Below are 15,030 nucleotides of genomic sequence, written 5' to 3'. Positions count from 1 at the left end.
TGCCAATTTTCATTACACTGTTAAATGATGCACACTCAGTACCTAAAATATATTCATTACCAATTAGAAGGTGGCAGGTTAAAAACATCGATTGGGAATTATATTCTGTAATTTTGGACTCTTATATCTCAATGGAAGATATTAAACAGGAACAAAACATAACGTGTCAACGTTATTTACAATTAATAACGTATGCAATGGATATTGTAGCCAAACGGAAGAAAATTAATAATAAAAACAACTTTCCTACTATAAGTTGGTGGAATGATGAGTGTCAAGATGCAAAAGAAGAAAGAATAAGATTGTCTGAAATATTTGCTGAACAACCTTTGCCAAATAATTGGATAAGTTTAAAACAAGTAATTGCTAAAGCAAAACGTATCTTTAATAAAGCAAAAAGGCAAGCATGGGAAGAATTCTGTGAATCATTATCACCATCTGTTAAAACAAACACAATTTGGAAAAAAATAAATTTTCTTAAAAAAGGACATAAAACTAGAGTTTCACCTATAACAACAATTTGGCAAGAACATTTTGAAAAAAAGTTTACACCTAGTTATGTAAGAAACAAAAAACCCGAGATTATAAATAATATAAGTTCCAGTGATGAATTTTATTCAAAAATAACATTGCAAGAATTAAGAGAAACTCTAAGTAATATAAAATCAACTGCTCCAGGATACGACGGAATAACGTATGAAATGATAGGACATCAATCGGACAATGCATTAAAAGTACTTGTAAATATTTATAATAATATTCTGAGAAGTGGAAATGTGCCACAAAACTGGAAAACACATCTGATACTACCTATACTTAAATCAACTAAAGATCCGAAAGAAGCTGAATCATATCGACCTATTACGTTGGCTCCTACAATTGAGAAGATATTTGAAAGATTATTATTAAAAAGATTAGAATGGTATTTTGATAAAGAACAATATTTTTATCCCTATCAGTTCGGTTTTAGGCTAAACAAGGGTTGTATTGATGCATTATCAACATTAACATTGCATGTTCAAAATGCAATGTATAAGAAACAATATACATTTGCTCACTTTATAGATATACAAGGTGCATATGATAGCGTTGATCCTCATATATTAATTGATATGTTAAATCAGACAAATACTCCGAAAATAATTATGAAGATAATATGGAACTTGATGATAAATAGGAAAATATTATTTTGGTTTCAGGACACACTTAGTGGGCCCGTACCACTTCACAAGGATTACCTCAGGGAAGTCCACTGAGTCCATTATTATTTAATATATATATGAGAGGAATATTTCAATTTCATAATTCTACAATAAAAATAATTCAGTATGCAGACGACTTGTGTATATTAGGATCATTTTGTAATCCATATGAAGGTATTCAGAAAATAGAAAATAATTTTTATAAAGTGAAATGTTGGCTGGAGAAAATGAACTTTATCATATCACAGAACAAGTCAGCAGCTGTATGTTTTAATAACAAAAGTGAACATAAATATCCAAATACGTTGACACAAATTGCTGGTATTCCATTTCAAAATAAAATAAAATATTTAGGAATTAATTTTGATAGAAAATTAATGTGGATGGATGATATAAGGTATTTACAAGCTAAAGGTGAAAAAAATTTCAACATGCTTAAAATTTTAGGAAATACTAATTGGGGTGCTCACCCAAGAATAATGCTTTTATTTTACAAAAACTTTTTTAGGCCTAAGCTAGAATACGGATGCAGCATATATGGAAATGCTACAGAAAGAATTCTATCTAAGATAGATAGTTTAGAAAGAAAAGTCTTGAGGAGATCATTGGGTCTCATGAATTCAGCTCCCAATGTAGGAGTTTATTTAGAATCCATAGAAAAACCTTTTAAGTATAGATGCAAATGGATTACAAATAAATTCGTTTTCAAGTGCTGGGAAACACAAGAACATCCAGTAAATAAACTTATGCAAGACCAATGGATTTTATATCAAGAGAACAAAATAAAGGGACAATATTCAACTTTCCTACAATGTAAAATAGAATTTCAAGATTTATTTTCTACAATAATAACGCATAGCAAACATCCAATTTATGAAATTTCATATGATCAAATACCGGTAAGGAATGTTTCATTAACAAGTTATGCAAATATTCAATTATATTTACAAAATTGGGAGAATTATAGATTCATATACACAGATGCATCAAAAAATAAAGAAGAAGTAGGATGTGCTTTTATTGACTCTTCAAATGGAAATATTAAAAAGTTTAGACTACCTGGAGAGTGTTCTATTTTCTCGGCAGAAGCATATGGAATATATCGTGCATTGATGTACATTAATAATATTCCAGATAAAAGGATATTAATATTAACAGATGCTAAAAGTGTTTTGTACAGTGTGCAATCTTCATATAAAAAGTTATATAAGGAATCAGCATTGGTACTTTACATAATAAGATTGTATGGTAAGTTAACTACAGAGGGAAGGACAATTCATTTTGCATATATACCAGCACATTCAGGGTTTCATTATAATGAACTGGCAGATAAAAATGCTAAAGAGGCAAGAATTATGGATCACAGAACGAATATATTATTATCATATACAGATATATTACCAAGAGTTAAAAACAAAATTCAACAAGATTGGGAGACATATGTCAAACAAAAATTTACATATATGGGTCATTCATATAAAAATGTACTAAATTTAAACAATAAGACTCCGTGGTTTTATACATTTAATATACCCAGAAAGTTTTTAGTTTTAGTACTAAGATTGAGATCAGGTCACATACGTTTAAATCACCATTTATATAAAATTAATTTAGTAAATTCACCTATGTGCACGTGCAATCTAGATCAGGAAGATGCTCATCATGTTATATTTCAATGTCCACTTTATACCATTCAAAGGGAGATGTTATTCAAGAATCTAATAAAAAAAGGAATACCTCTTCCAACTTCTTTACCCTGTTTAATATCGTCACCAGATGTAACAATTGTATTTATCATTTGTAGATTTTTTCATGATATTAATGTAGACATATGAAAATTGTAAATATTCAAAATGTGTAACTTGATATAGTCACCAGATATAACAATTGTATTTATTATCAATTTTAAATTTGTATGATAATGATGTAGATAAATTATGTATAAGAAAACTGTATATATTCAAAATTTGTAATTTGTGTAACAGTGTCATGCATGACATATTTTTAGGACACTTGGTGTAGAGCTGGTATAACAGCTAAAACCAATAAAGTATGAATGAATGAATGAATGATTATTCGAAAGGTTTGTTAAGGAGTTGAGATAGGATTTAAGTTCACTTTATGCACAGTAAGGCTAATCGGGACTGGATCTACGGTTTAAAGTGGGATCCGAACCACTATGTGCCTTCACCGGGTATCGAACCCGGGACTCCTTGATTACAAGGCTACCACTGCGCCATCGCGGAGGCATCGTTTGCTAAGGAGGGTTGTCAGAATCGGTGTTCACGAAATCGAGAAAAATAATGTGCGACTCAAGAAATCGTACAGTTTGTGAAGATAATAACTGTCAACACGTTGCGTGTTTTAAGCTGTCTCAATAGTAGCTGCGAATAATACTACTTGCTCTGAGATATGATAATCCACATAGGCATCCCGCCATCATTATACTTATTTTAGTGTATTGCGCTCTGATTCGAGACCGCTTGTAACTGTTTGCATATGCGATTTACCGCCGCACAAGCAGTCATTCTTCAATCTGTTCACAAACTACTCGAGCTGGAAACATTGTTTGGGCGCAATGGCAACACCCAACCCTGCCTCTTGATGACCTGCGAGGGGTGGGAAGGCCGCTCCCTCAAAATTCCGAGAAACCTCGAAGTGCTTGGTTCCTACACTGAAATCCAGTATAGCAGTCGGGAGATTGGCCTAGTGCCTTCAAGGGCTGTCGAGCCACGGGCTATATTAATAACTGCGTTCTATGGGCGGGGCGGGGCGGGGCGGGGCGGGGGGTGCACAATAAAATATTTCGTAATTACCAGTTTTAACCTTAGTTTAGAAAGTTTTTCAAAGTCAATAATGTTTGTTTTTTTCTAAATTGACAGTAGACTGTTGGAATTTAGAATATAGTAAATACAGTATCTTGTAACAATGAAGAAGGAATATAAATTACATGATTATTAATTTTTTCTCTGAGTGTACATGATGTTTAATCTCTATTAAGAAAGATATATCACACACAAACTCTTGTCTTGTTGCGACTACATTTCGGAGCATGACCCCCGAGATAACAGCATGATTGGGCATAATGGCTGCACGCTCTTTATAAAGTTGAAGATGGCCGACACCGTAGGACTAACTCTTCTCCTGTTTCTATCGCCGATTTTTCTTCTGGCGTTGTTCATTATTTACAAGAGGATAAAGTTAAGAAGAGTTATTAAATTAGGCAGAAAGCTTCCTGGACCTCCGCCATGGCCCATCATAGGAAATGCCTTGCTCTACCTCTTCCGAAATCCTCACGGTAAGTAACAGCTTATTATGTAACCTAATGACAGAGCATATTCTGTACGTCCATATTTTTAGAAACTAGAAAAATGAAGGTCACTCGGATTTCATGCGATTTCAATAAGAATTTTCAGAAACACCATCATTATTAATTTATTTATATTAAAATTATGATAGGCAAGTCCATTAGCAACAACGGTATTTCTCGCGAATTAAAATATTAATACTTAAGGGTATCACAAATGTATCTAACCTGTTTCCAACATTCACACAGAATTTTTCTTACTATCTCTGCGAACGATTCATGAACTCGCCGCAGAAGGTTTCGGGTTCAATTCCCAGCATGGACGTCCTCACCGCCACGATTAAAAGCAGAAAAGCTACATTAAGGAAGAAACAACCAAAGGTTTTCTAGTCTCCGACGTTACTTTGTAAACTTCCCAGTACATAGCACCGTTCCATGAAGGCACATTTAGGAGATGATATTTTTTTAAGATAAACTGCTATCAAATTATGATTCCCTGTGCTTCAGTCTATTTCTTTTTCTAGATTTATAGAACTTTTAGAATACGTAGACAGTGTGCGGATTAACGAGGGAGGGGTGTCGGGGGTTTCCCCCACAAAAAATGTTATCCCTGGCGAAAGAAGATTATTTTTATCCCTGCCATGGATGTTTTTATCCCTCTCAAAGAAAATTGGATTGAAATCATATAGTAGAGTCACTCGGGGGAATACGCCCAACTTTTTTTTGACGGTTTAAAGCTTCGCTAAATGAAGGAGTGTCGCAATGAAAATAATGTAAAATGAACAGATGAACATCAATTTGGGCAAATCACCCCGTGTTCAGTGTAAAATGCCCACTCATTAGGGTTAAAATGCCCAATACATGAAACAATTGTTGTAATACTTGACATGACATATTTAAAGGAAAATAACACACTCCATTAACGTTATTAACGTTTCTTTCGTAAACAGAACATCATTTGTACAGACAAGCATAGCGTTTCTAACAACATTTTTTTTTAATTTACCATAGCCTCTTTTACTGTTTACATTTGTGAGAAATTGCATTGCACTTTGGACACATGGGCGTGAATTTGGTACATATTTCATGCATCCACATACTACAACGAATACACTGGATCCATTCACATTGTGGACCTTTCTTCTCATAATAATGCCCTTGGGCATATTGTACTTAACTTCTGTGGGCAAATCACCCCACAGCTACAAGCAGAAAATTGAATTACTGGGTTGGCAACTCTGTGCACCATGCTGCAGTTTCACTCTGCAGATATGTTTCCCTCACTCTTGATCTTTACACCAAATATAATTCCGTTTCTTTCTCTCGTGGGAATTTTATTGCACACTGTTAATACAGCAACGTCCAAAAAATTATTACCTCAAAAATTGTCTTCTTACCTCATGAAATTAACCCTGAATGGCTTCAGATTCTTCTCACAAGCGCCAAACCTGCTGCCTCGTTTCACCACGGAGGGCGCTTTCAAACAAGAGTCGCAGAGTTACCATAAGATTACCGTTGCGCGAGATACGAGGGGGTGGTCATTTAACTCCGATGGGCATATTCCCCCTAGTGACTGTATACCATTTCTTAACTATGTAACAAACACAATTGAAAAGTCATTCGTGCCCATTAATGATCCAGTCATCAAACATTTCCATGCCGAAAAGTGTGCAGCCTTGTGGAATAAAGATGGACACCATTATGCAACTGATCAACCTCACCGAGCCAACAGCAGGCTGTTTTCTACTTACGTTTGCATAGCATACTTGTATTAAAATGTTCACGAAGAACTTATAGGTAGGTTAGATGGCATTAAGTTTGAACTTGGCAATAGAATTTTGGTCAAGTTCTCGTTGTTACGAGCTCGATAGCTCCTTTTATGAATGAATTTGGGTTGTAATCGAATATGAATAGATTTACTGTTTCTAAATTTCGGTAAATGTTTTCATATTTAATGACCTAGCTTAGAACCAATATTGTAAGGTAACTGCAAGGCAATAGCTAAGTTTACTGACTAGTAACACATACAAATATGCAACCCCCCAAAAAAAGCATACCTCTAGAAATGAAATCACAAATTCACCACTGACTAGGGTTACAGCCGGATTGCGCACACTTTTCCGGTTTTATCAGTGGTATCTGATAAGCCGTTGACAAGCTGTCACAATGTACAGGATTGCGCACAAAACAATGAGGCGATGCTGTCAGATGTAAAATGTTCTCAAGATGGTTCTCACTTCTGTTGTGTTTGTTTGTATGTGTGTGTGTGTGTGTGTAAACTTACACGTGCTCTTGCAGTCATTAACCTAACCTAACTTTTGAGTAAATTGGTATGATTTACTATTTTATTTCTAATTTCTCTCTCTCTCTTCTTGTCTAAAGAAAAAACAGTTTTGCGCACTGACTTTAAAGCTATCAAAGTGGCAACGTTCGATCAAAATCTGTGCGCAAAACAGGTCAGCGAGATTTGTGCGCAATCCTGGATCTAAAGTGTGCGCAATTCGGTTGCGGCGCTGACTGGGCATCCCCCCCCCCCCACCCTCAAAGCAAGAAACGTAATTCTCACAGTGCCTAAAGACAATTGATTAACACCTTTTATTTTAGTGCAAGAAGTGAGTAATTTTTATAGAATTGCCAATGAACGAGTTACTTATGAAAGAATGTCAATATGGTTATCAACTGAACACATGCAAATTTCCTCACTTCCAGATATTTTTATGACTATCAACAAGTACATCGCTCGTTACAAGGACGTCTACTGCTTCTGGTTTGGCTTCCATCCCGTGGTGAGTCTCACCTGGGCTCCTGATTTAGAGGTAAGCTGAGATTCTAAATGTACTCGTTTCAAGAGCACCACTACTTGGGCATAATAAGTTGTATAGTATTTATCAGTGCAAAAGCAGCGACAACGCTCCGACTGTGACTGAAACTATTTTCGTGGAAACAGAATCAACTTCCACTTGTCCCTTGCCAATCTTTGAGTTTTGTTAAATATTTTCACTGCTAATATTTTTTTATGGCATATGTATTCTTTCTCTCTTTAGTTTATTCCATGTTCATGCCTATTTAAGAATTTTGTGCTTCCTACAGTTATTTCTGACACTTGTTTTAGGTTTCCAGACTTTGTTTAGTAATATGCCATGTGTCACACGTGTATTGTATGTGCGTGTGTGTCTTTGTGAAAGGTAGAGCTACCCTTACATGTTGCAAAATGCCGTAAAAGCATATGGGGGAATATGGAGGTAACGCCCCGCGCATTCACCATCTCATCGATTTGTGGAAATGATGTGATCAGCACCACGCTCCGGCAGCCTTAATGCCTGTACATATACATTATACATAGTCACAGTGAACTCCAGAGCCTGCATATACAAGGATAATGCCAAAAATTTCTTACCAGGAACCACCCGTCCCAGGATTCGAACCCATCTCACTCTCTCCCTCTCTCTAGGAAAGAGAGAAATAAACAAAAATATAGTTCCTCTTGATTACTAATAAAACGATAATTCATATAAAAGTACATAATTAACACTATGCTTATTTTTTTAACCTGGGTTACAATGTGTGAGATGATGCCGAAGCCTGGAAAGTTTAAAATATACAGTCACGGACATACCTGGGTTGTAGCAATCCCATTGAAAATGTATGGTGCTGTTACAATCCAGAAGTGTCCGTGACTGTACACTTCTGAATGACCAAAAAATCAGAATAGATGTTGAGAGAGGATAGGACCTCCCCCTCCTAAGCGTTAAAGAATGATGTACTTAAGTTTCAATCTATTAATAGTTTAAGGATTGCTCCTGCTACTGGTAATGATAGAAATAGTAGCACGGCTGTAATAACTACGGATCACAGAAATAGAAGTCGTCGTTTTGTTTGCCTAGGTATATTCCTATGGTTCGTATAATAATAATTGTTGTACTAGAGTTAACTGCTCCTAAAATGGATTAAACATCTGCTAGGTGTAGTGAAAAAAATTATAAATCAACGGATGCCCCAGGGTTCGAAATCCTGGGGGGAGCAGGGTGGATTCCCACCCCCACCAACAATCTTGGCCTCAAAAATCCCCCCAACAAAAATTTCCGGGGGGAGAGTTTTTGTTAGAACAACAAAAGATAGGCAATTAGTTTTTACTTCAAATATATTTTACCAAGGATAATATTGTAAATACATACAAACTAATGTAGTTAAGAGAGTTGAAAGGTTTCTCTTTCTCTCTAAAAAGATCATTAACAGATCTACGCCAACATTAATATACGCAAAATACAAAAACACAAGAATCCCACTCACGACCGGATCAAGAAAGTGTGGGGCGTTACCCCCACACCCCCTATACGCCTTCATGGCGTGGTGCTAAGCACAGGGGAACACTTTACCTTTTTTTTTACAAGAATGCAAGACAAAAATAACTATGAAATCTAATTGATTTACATTAATATAAAGCAAAAACCAAAGAAAACTTCCACATTGTTTAAACATTTCAACTATTTCGTAATTTATTGACATCTTTAACCAGTTTGCAAAGGAATTAGTTTGCTACTTTATAAATATTTGATATAAATACATAGAAGTATCAAATACATTCCTTTATATGTATTTCATAATAATAATAATAACTAGGGCTAGGATTTTTAGAACCTTAAAATCACCAAAATATACAAAGTAAAATATGCTCTTATAACCTAAAATTTTACAAAATATGTAATATAATTTGAAAAATATGCCCTTATAACTGGACTCTTTCAAACATCAATATCTAACATATGCTGAGATATTTTCACATACGTGCTATTTTTAGTTCACTTTATGGGCCCTGAGTTGCAATGCATAATGAATACTTTCTGTAAATTTTCAAATAAAAATTAAAAAGATTTTGCTACAGTCAAAAAAGAAATTCTCGAGTGAACGGCTCCGTGGAACTTGCGCCGGCGTAATTTCCGCCGACAAGGAAAACCGAGGAAACGCCGTGATGAATGGGGAAGTTGCGCCGAAGACGCATTGTTGCCAACCTGAAATCAAATACCCCAAATCGTCGAAGATAATAAATAAACACATACCAATGCGAAATCATACTTGTTGCTTATATTTCCAAGTTACATACATTACAAATCATTATTGTTAACATAATTTCGTTACATAACATTGATCATTGGTCATTGTACAACTGCCCTTCACAGCGCTTGGTTGAAGTGGAAATTACATCCCTTTATATCCACTGCAGGCCAAGCATCCTGTGCTGTGGAAAATGCTGCAGATTCGAAGTCCATCATTATGGTCTTGGGATTAAACCCCGGACACCACCCTTCGACTAGATTAAAAAGTCGTAGGCAAGTGCAAAGTTTCTAATCTGGAACAAAAGTGTACACTTCTGGTATAACACAAGTCACCTCGTCAGTACTCCCTGCATCTACGTGAATAGTGTACAACTGAGTGGACTGTTTTGGACAACTATCGAAAGTTCCGTCGGCAAAGGCACAATTGGTATTATCCATAAATTTCCTTACTTCCTCCGTAGCAAACATGAGAATTCTGGAGCCATAAGTCGAATCAACCTCCAGAAAACTTTTCCCGTCAAAAAACCTCACTTGTTCCTCCAGGATGATAATGTCCTCTGGCTTCTCGGATTCTTGCCTGACACGCAGAGAGGCTTTCCGTAGCTTGTTCAAGCCCGACTTTACCGACGAATACAGGGGAAGTACGGTAACCATTTCGTAACTGTTATCCTACACAGTTTTCATCCCTTTCGAGAACTCTGCGGGAACAGGTACACCTACATTTTCCCCGTACTCTCTTCCTACAAACAGTCAGTGCCTTCCTCACTTCAGATGCTGCTATATTTGGTACACAGGTATGGTCCTTCTGCGAAATAATTGTTTCTCCGTTTGTTGATATTGTCGCCGGACATCCCCTCTTCTCGTTCAGGCAGGCCCGAAATAACATTAAAAAGTGATTAGATGGTGTATGGTTTCTATTAATTAATTAATTAATTTTATTATTTACAACAAAACAAGAAAGAGATTGTTATTACAATTTTTAAAGCCAAGCGACAGTATGAAACAGCTAGAAAATTGGCTAATCTTAGCGCATCGAAATGAGGCTCCAGTACTAACCCTCGCGCGAACCCTCCCTCCAGGTTTCCTATTGAAGGCTAATATTGTTCGTCGGACCAGCTCATCGCAGAATGGTGCGAATCTCTCTGGTCTCTGCAGGTGCCGAGAACAACCGAACGCTTCCGAACAGGCAGAGTCCAACGATCTGTACTTTCCACCACTCTTGAATGTCTGGGTCATAACAGGCCCTTTTTTCAGTCCCCTTCCCCATGTTTACAGCCACGGCAGGGTTTGTCTGGAGTCATCAAGGTGCTTCGGAGTGTCCAGTGGCGCGCTCAAGGAAGGGTGGTGAGGATCATAATTCTGCTTAGACTCAATATTCTTTGAAAAAAAAAGAAGAAAGAAAAGGCAGGACAGGATGGCAAAATGAGGACTTCAGGAATGACTACTAAAAAGTACACGTAACCCCCCCCCCTCGAAAATCCTGGGCATACCACTCGAATGTCTGCTATTTCCACTTAAAAGGAAAAGCACACATTGAACTATATGAATCTGCTTTTCATTATCAAAACATCAATTGGCGGCGAACCATAAAGGTTCTTCTTATCTTTAAACGCGACAATTGAGATGTTTGCATTTCAGTTTCCAGCATATTTAATAATTCTCGCAGTATGGTATAGAATTATGTGTATTTTGTAGACGTACGGTCTGTGGTATAAGCTTTTACATTGAATTGGCAGTGACCTTGGCGTTTATAGATAAATATTCCCCCCCCCCCCCGGCCTATCCGTTGAAAGATCGACCCTCATGTTTGGTAAATCTTGCGATGACTACGTAAAAATTTCACGGTTCGCCACAGAAAGGAGTGTAAGTGGGGTTGGCAACACTTAACGCAAAATCCATCCCGGCACAAATTCCACAGCCGCAAAATCCCCGCACCCGAGTGAACATGGCAATAAGAACGAATCCACTTCGAAAATGACCGTATATATATTTCTTGGATAAGCAAGAATATGCTAAATATGACCGAAAATCGATCAAAATATGCTCTATCACGCAGAAATGGCCAAATATGTCAAAATATGCTTTCAAAAAGCACCTTAATTTAATTGGTTTCTTCATAATATGAACACATCACCCTTACCAAAAAAAATATGCCAAGTCATAAAAATCCTAGCCCTAATAATAACATTTTTTTAATTATTTAGTAATTTATTTTTACATTTAACAACATATATATATATATATATATATATATATATATATATATATATATATCTCTGTGTGTGTGTGTTTGTAGATCAATATCTTCCTCCCCCCACCAGTCTTCAATGATGTCGAACTCTGGGATGCCCTCATGTGCAGTTCGTCCAGATAATTGAGGATACACGGTTTATCCAGGTCCTTTACCTCCGTCTACAATACTTCCTGATAAGGGAGAGTAAAGAGAGGAAGGAAGGAGTCAAAATCTTATATTATTTAGTAGTGCGAATGCTATGGCTGGAGCTCCTAGTTTTAGGGGAACTAGTCAATTCCAAACCCTCCATTAAGCATAACTAGGAAGAAGATTACAAAAAATTAATGTGCATTTACAATTATGGTGAGTTCCAATTACACTCCTGTTTGTCCAAATTCTATTCGAATTAAGGTACTTAATCATGTCCACATAATTCCCTCTCATACCCCAAATATTAATTAATATTGTAATAACATTTTTATGATTAGTACTCACTTTCGATCTCGCAACCGATGTTTCCGGGTTCGAGTCCCGGTGTTAGTATGGGTGTTCCTCGTAAGCGTCCACTCATCAATTTCATCTAATCATCACTCATCGTCGCGATTAGCCAATGGTTACAGAAAAACGACGTAGAATAATACAAATATATAGATTTTAACGGTTCATTATATTTTAACCAAAATTAAGTGTTTGAGAGAAATTGGCTGCTTGGAGAAGTATGCCTAAATTGATTATATCAGTTTTCAGAATTTTGGTTAGGTTCTAGCTTAGGTTAGGTTAGGTCCTACGCTCAAAGGTTCGTTTCGGTGTAGCACCTAACCTAACCTAACCTACAACCTAACCAAAATTCTCAAAATTTAAAATTCATTATGTGAAAAATGTGTCAACTTGACATTATTTACTAACATTTCCTATTATTACAGGTATATTGTTCATTGCAAATGGTTATGTGCAAGTTTTGGGAATGCCTTTCTGTCTCTTGCTCCTAGTGATTTGGTAACCTGCATACAATTCTTGTTTCAGGTCTTACTTGGTAACTCTAAAAACATTGAGAAGAGCAACCTGTACGACCTTCTCCATGGCTGGATGGGGACGGGGCTGCTTACAAGCGCAGGTCAGTTTCAGTGGCACAAAACCGTGCAGGGGATTTTCCCCTCAGTAATAAAATTATCGCAGGCAAAAGAAAATTATTTTTATCCCTGCCAGGGATGATTTTATCGATTGCTTGAATTGGCATTAAGTACCGGGGATCGAGCAACAACGCGGGCAGGCGAGATTAACCGGGCTTATCAGCTGATCGAGGTGTGCAGGGAAGAAGACATGGGAGAGCGTCTTCTCAGGGAATATAAGTTACCCCTCCCCAAGTTTGGCACAGTACCGTTACAGGAAACGGCGTTAGAATTTTGTGAGAAATTGAAGTTCTTTCAGGAAACGTGTCGCATATCGGATCAAATAATGTTAGATCATTTCGTGTTCGTCGCATTATCAGGGGATCCGTTGGAATGGTACAAATATCGGCGAAATGTGCTTCGCGATATGAAGGCATTCAGGAATGAATTTTTGAGTGGTTTTTTTTTCATTCCTCACATGAGGAAGTACTGCAGGAAAAAAATCGTAAGGTAAAGCAAGGCGATAACGAAGTTTTTACGGCTTTCATGCAGAACTTGTTTAAAATGGAAGAGGTTCCTCGAACGGAAGTTCAGAGGAAGCAAATGATCACAAGGAAAGCGCACAATTTGTTTCGCCAGTATTTGTACAGACAGGAATTCGGAACAGTCGCTGATTTGTACGAAGAGGGATGTCAATCCATAGTTTCGAGATGGTTTCCTTCGAACATCTATCGACACAAGATACCCAGGAAGAACGCGTTATGTCTCCCCCTCCTTACAGATGGAAACACAAAAATGCGTTCAATAAATACAATTAGGGGTCGGTAGTTTCTGATGCAGCAAGGTCGCTGGTGGATCCAGCGCTCAGCTTTCTTCGCAAAAATAGCTCTCAACAAAAGGGACCAGTGCCTGAGAAGACTAATGATCTCGACAACAAGAAAAATCCCGACAGAAAGACACACCTGCGTCAAGAGGTTCGCTCTGAGAAGGGTGCGGCTTCAGGTCAAGATGGGGGTCGTAAGAGAGATGTGCGGCGTTTTGTTTGTTCTGAGATGCATTTTATGAAGAATTGTCCGATACTCAAAGAAAATAATTCGGCCGCCATTGTGACGGACAAGGTTGGCGACAAAGTCCAGCAGCACAGATTCGTCGGAAGTACGTTCGACACGACCGGCAAGGAACAAGAATGGAATCCGTTGCTGGGGTTGTCAATCACAGTATCATGTCTTTCGATTTGGCATGAAAAGTCTAAAGAAAGTAAAAGTTCCCAACGCACGCGCTGGAAATGGGATGAATCAGGGTTGCCAGGCAACACGGCACGCAAAAATCAGTCTCGTCGAAAAAAAGGGAAACACCGTTCCAAAATTTGCGAAAGAGCCTCTTGTTAGCTGCAAGATAAAAGGCCTGGAATTTCAAGCTTTCGTCGATAGGGGAGCCAGTTGTTAATTACTAGATGTAAACACGGCGAAGTTGCTACGGGAAAAAGGGGCTAAGCTTTATCATGATGGCACTAAATTAAGTTTAGCGGCCGGCACCCCTCACACTGTCGGCCGGATGGTCTTGTTTGTGGAATTAAGGGACGCGTGATTAAACAGGCATTCCTGGTGCTGAGACATGCAATAAAATCAGTTTTATTGGGAAGGGATTTTATATAAAAAGCCAGAATGAGTTTTCATATTTGCGTCAATGCGTGGAGTTTCTATGGGGAAAAGAATGAAATCTTCTACTTTGACGCTCCAAGAAAAGCACAGAAAACGCCGACGACTATTGTTGCAACTGCACAGCCCAAAAGGCCAGCCAGGGAGGATGTCCATGTACTAAGTGTTTCTCTATTGGGCCGTTTGAATAAAGAAACGAAACGAGAAGCACGGGGGCTTCTGGTAGGGGCCTTGTTACAAACGCGAAGGAGATAGTATCCGCCTGAAAATGCACCGAGGCTAACCGAGACGGCCGTCCGCTGCTATCCACTTGCTTCAAGGCAACCAGATGTCGCCCAGGAAGAAGACGTACACTTGGTGTTTCGTTTGCGGGAGAAGGGGGTACCCGGTTCAAAGGAGGTGCCTAATGACGACGGTTCTGTCGAGACGCGGATGACGTACAGTGACGAGCAAAACTCAATATTTGC

At 37.7% G+C, this 15,030-nt stretch overlaps 1 protein-coding gene across 1 annotated transcript in view; it reads left to right on the top strand.

Moving 5' to 3' along the window:
* The first annotated feature begins 4,302 nt into the window (after positions 1–4,302).
* Positions 4,303–15,030, top strand: part of LOC145997007 (cytochrome P450 4c21-like) — a 69,322-nt gene continuing 58,594 nt past the window's right edge. The window contains exons 1-3 of the mRNA XM_083133625.1: positions 4,303–4,500; positions 7,219–7,325; positions 12,820–12,910. Of these exons, the coding sequence (XP_082989751.1) occupies positions 4,317–4,500; positions 7,219–7,325; positions 12,820–12,910 (382 nt within the window). The 5' untranslated portion in view covers positions 4,303–4,316. The remainder of the gene's footprint in view (positions 4,501–7,218; positions 7,326–12,819; positions 12,911–15,030) is intronic.

Source organism: Lepisma saccharinum, chromosome 1 (assembly GCF_977018435.1).
Source record: "Lepisma saccharinum chromosome 1, izLepSacc3.1, whole genome shotgun sequence".
Lineage (NCBI taxonomy): Eukaryota > Metazoa > Arthropoda > Insecta > Zygentoma > Lepismatidae > Lepisma > Lepisma saccharinum.
This window is presented reverse-complemented; position numbering and strand designations above follow the sequence as displayed.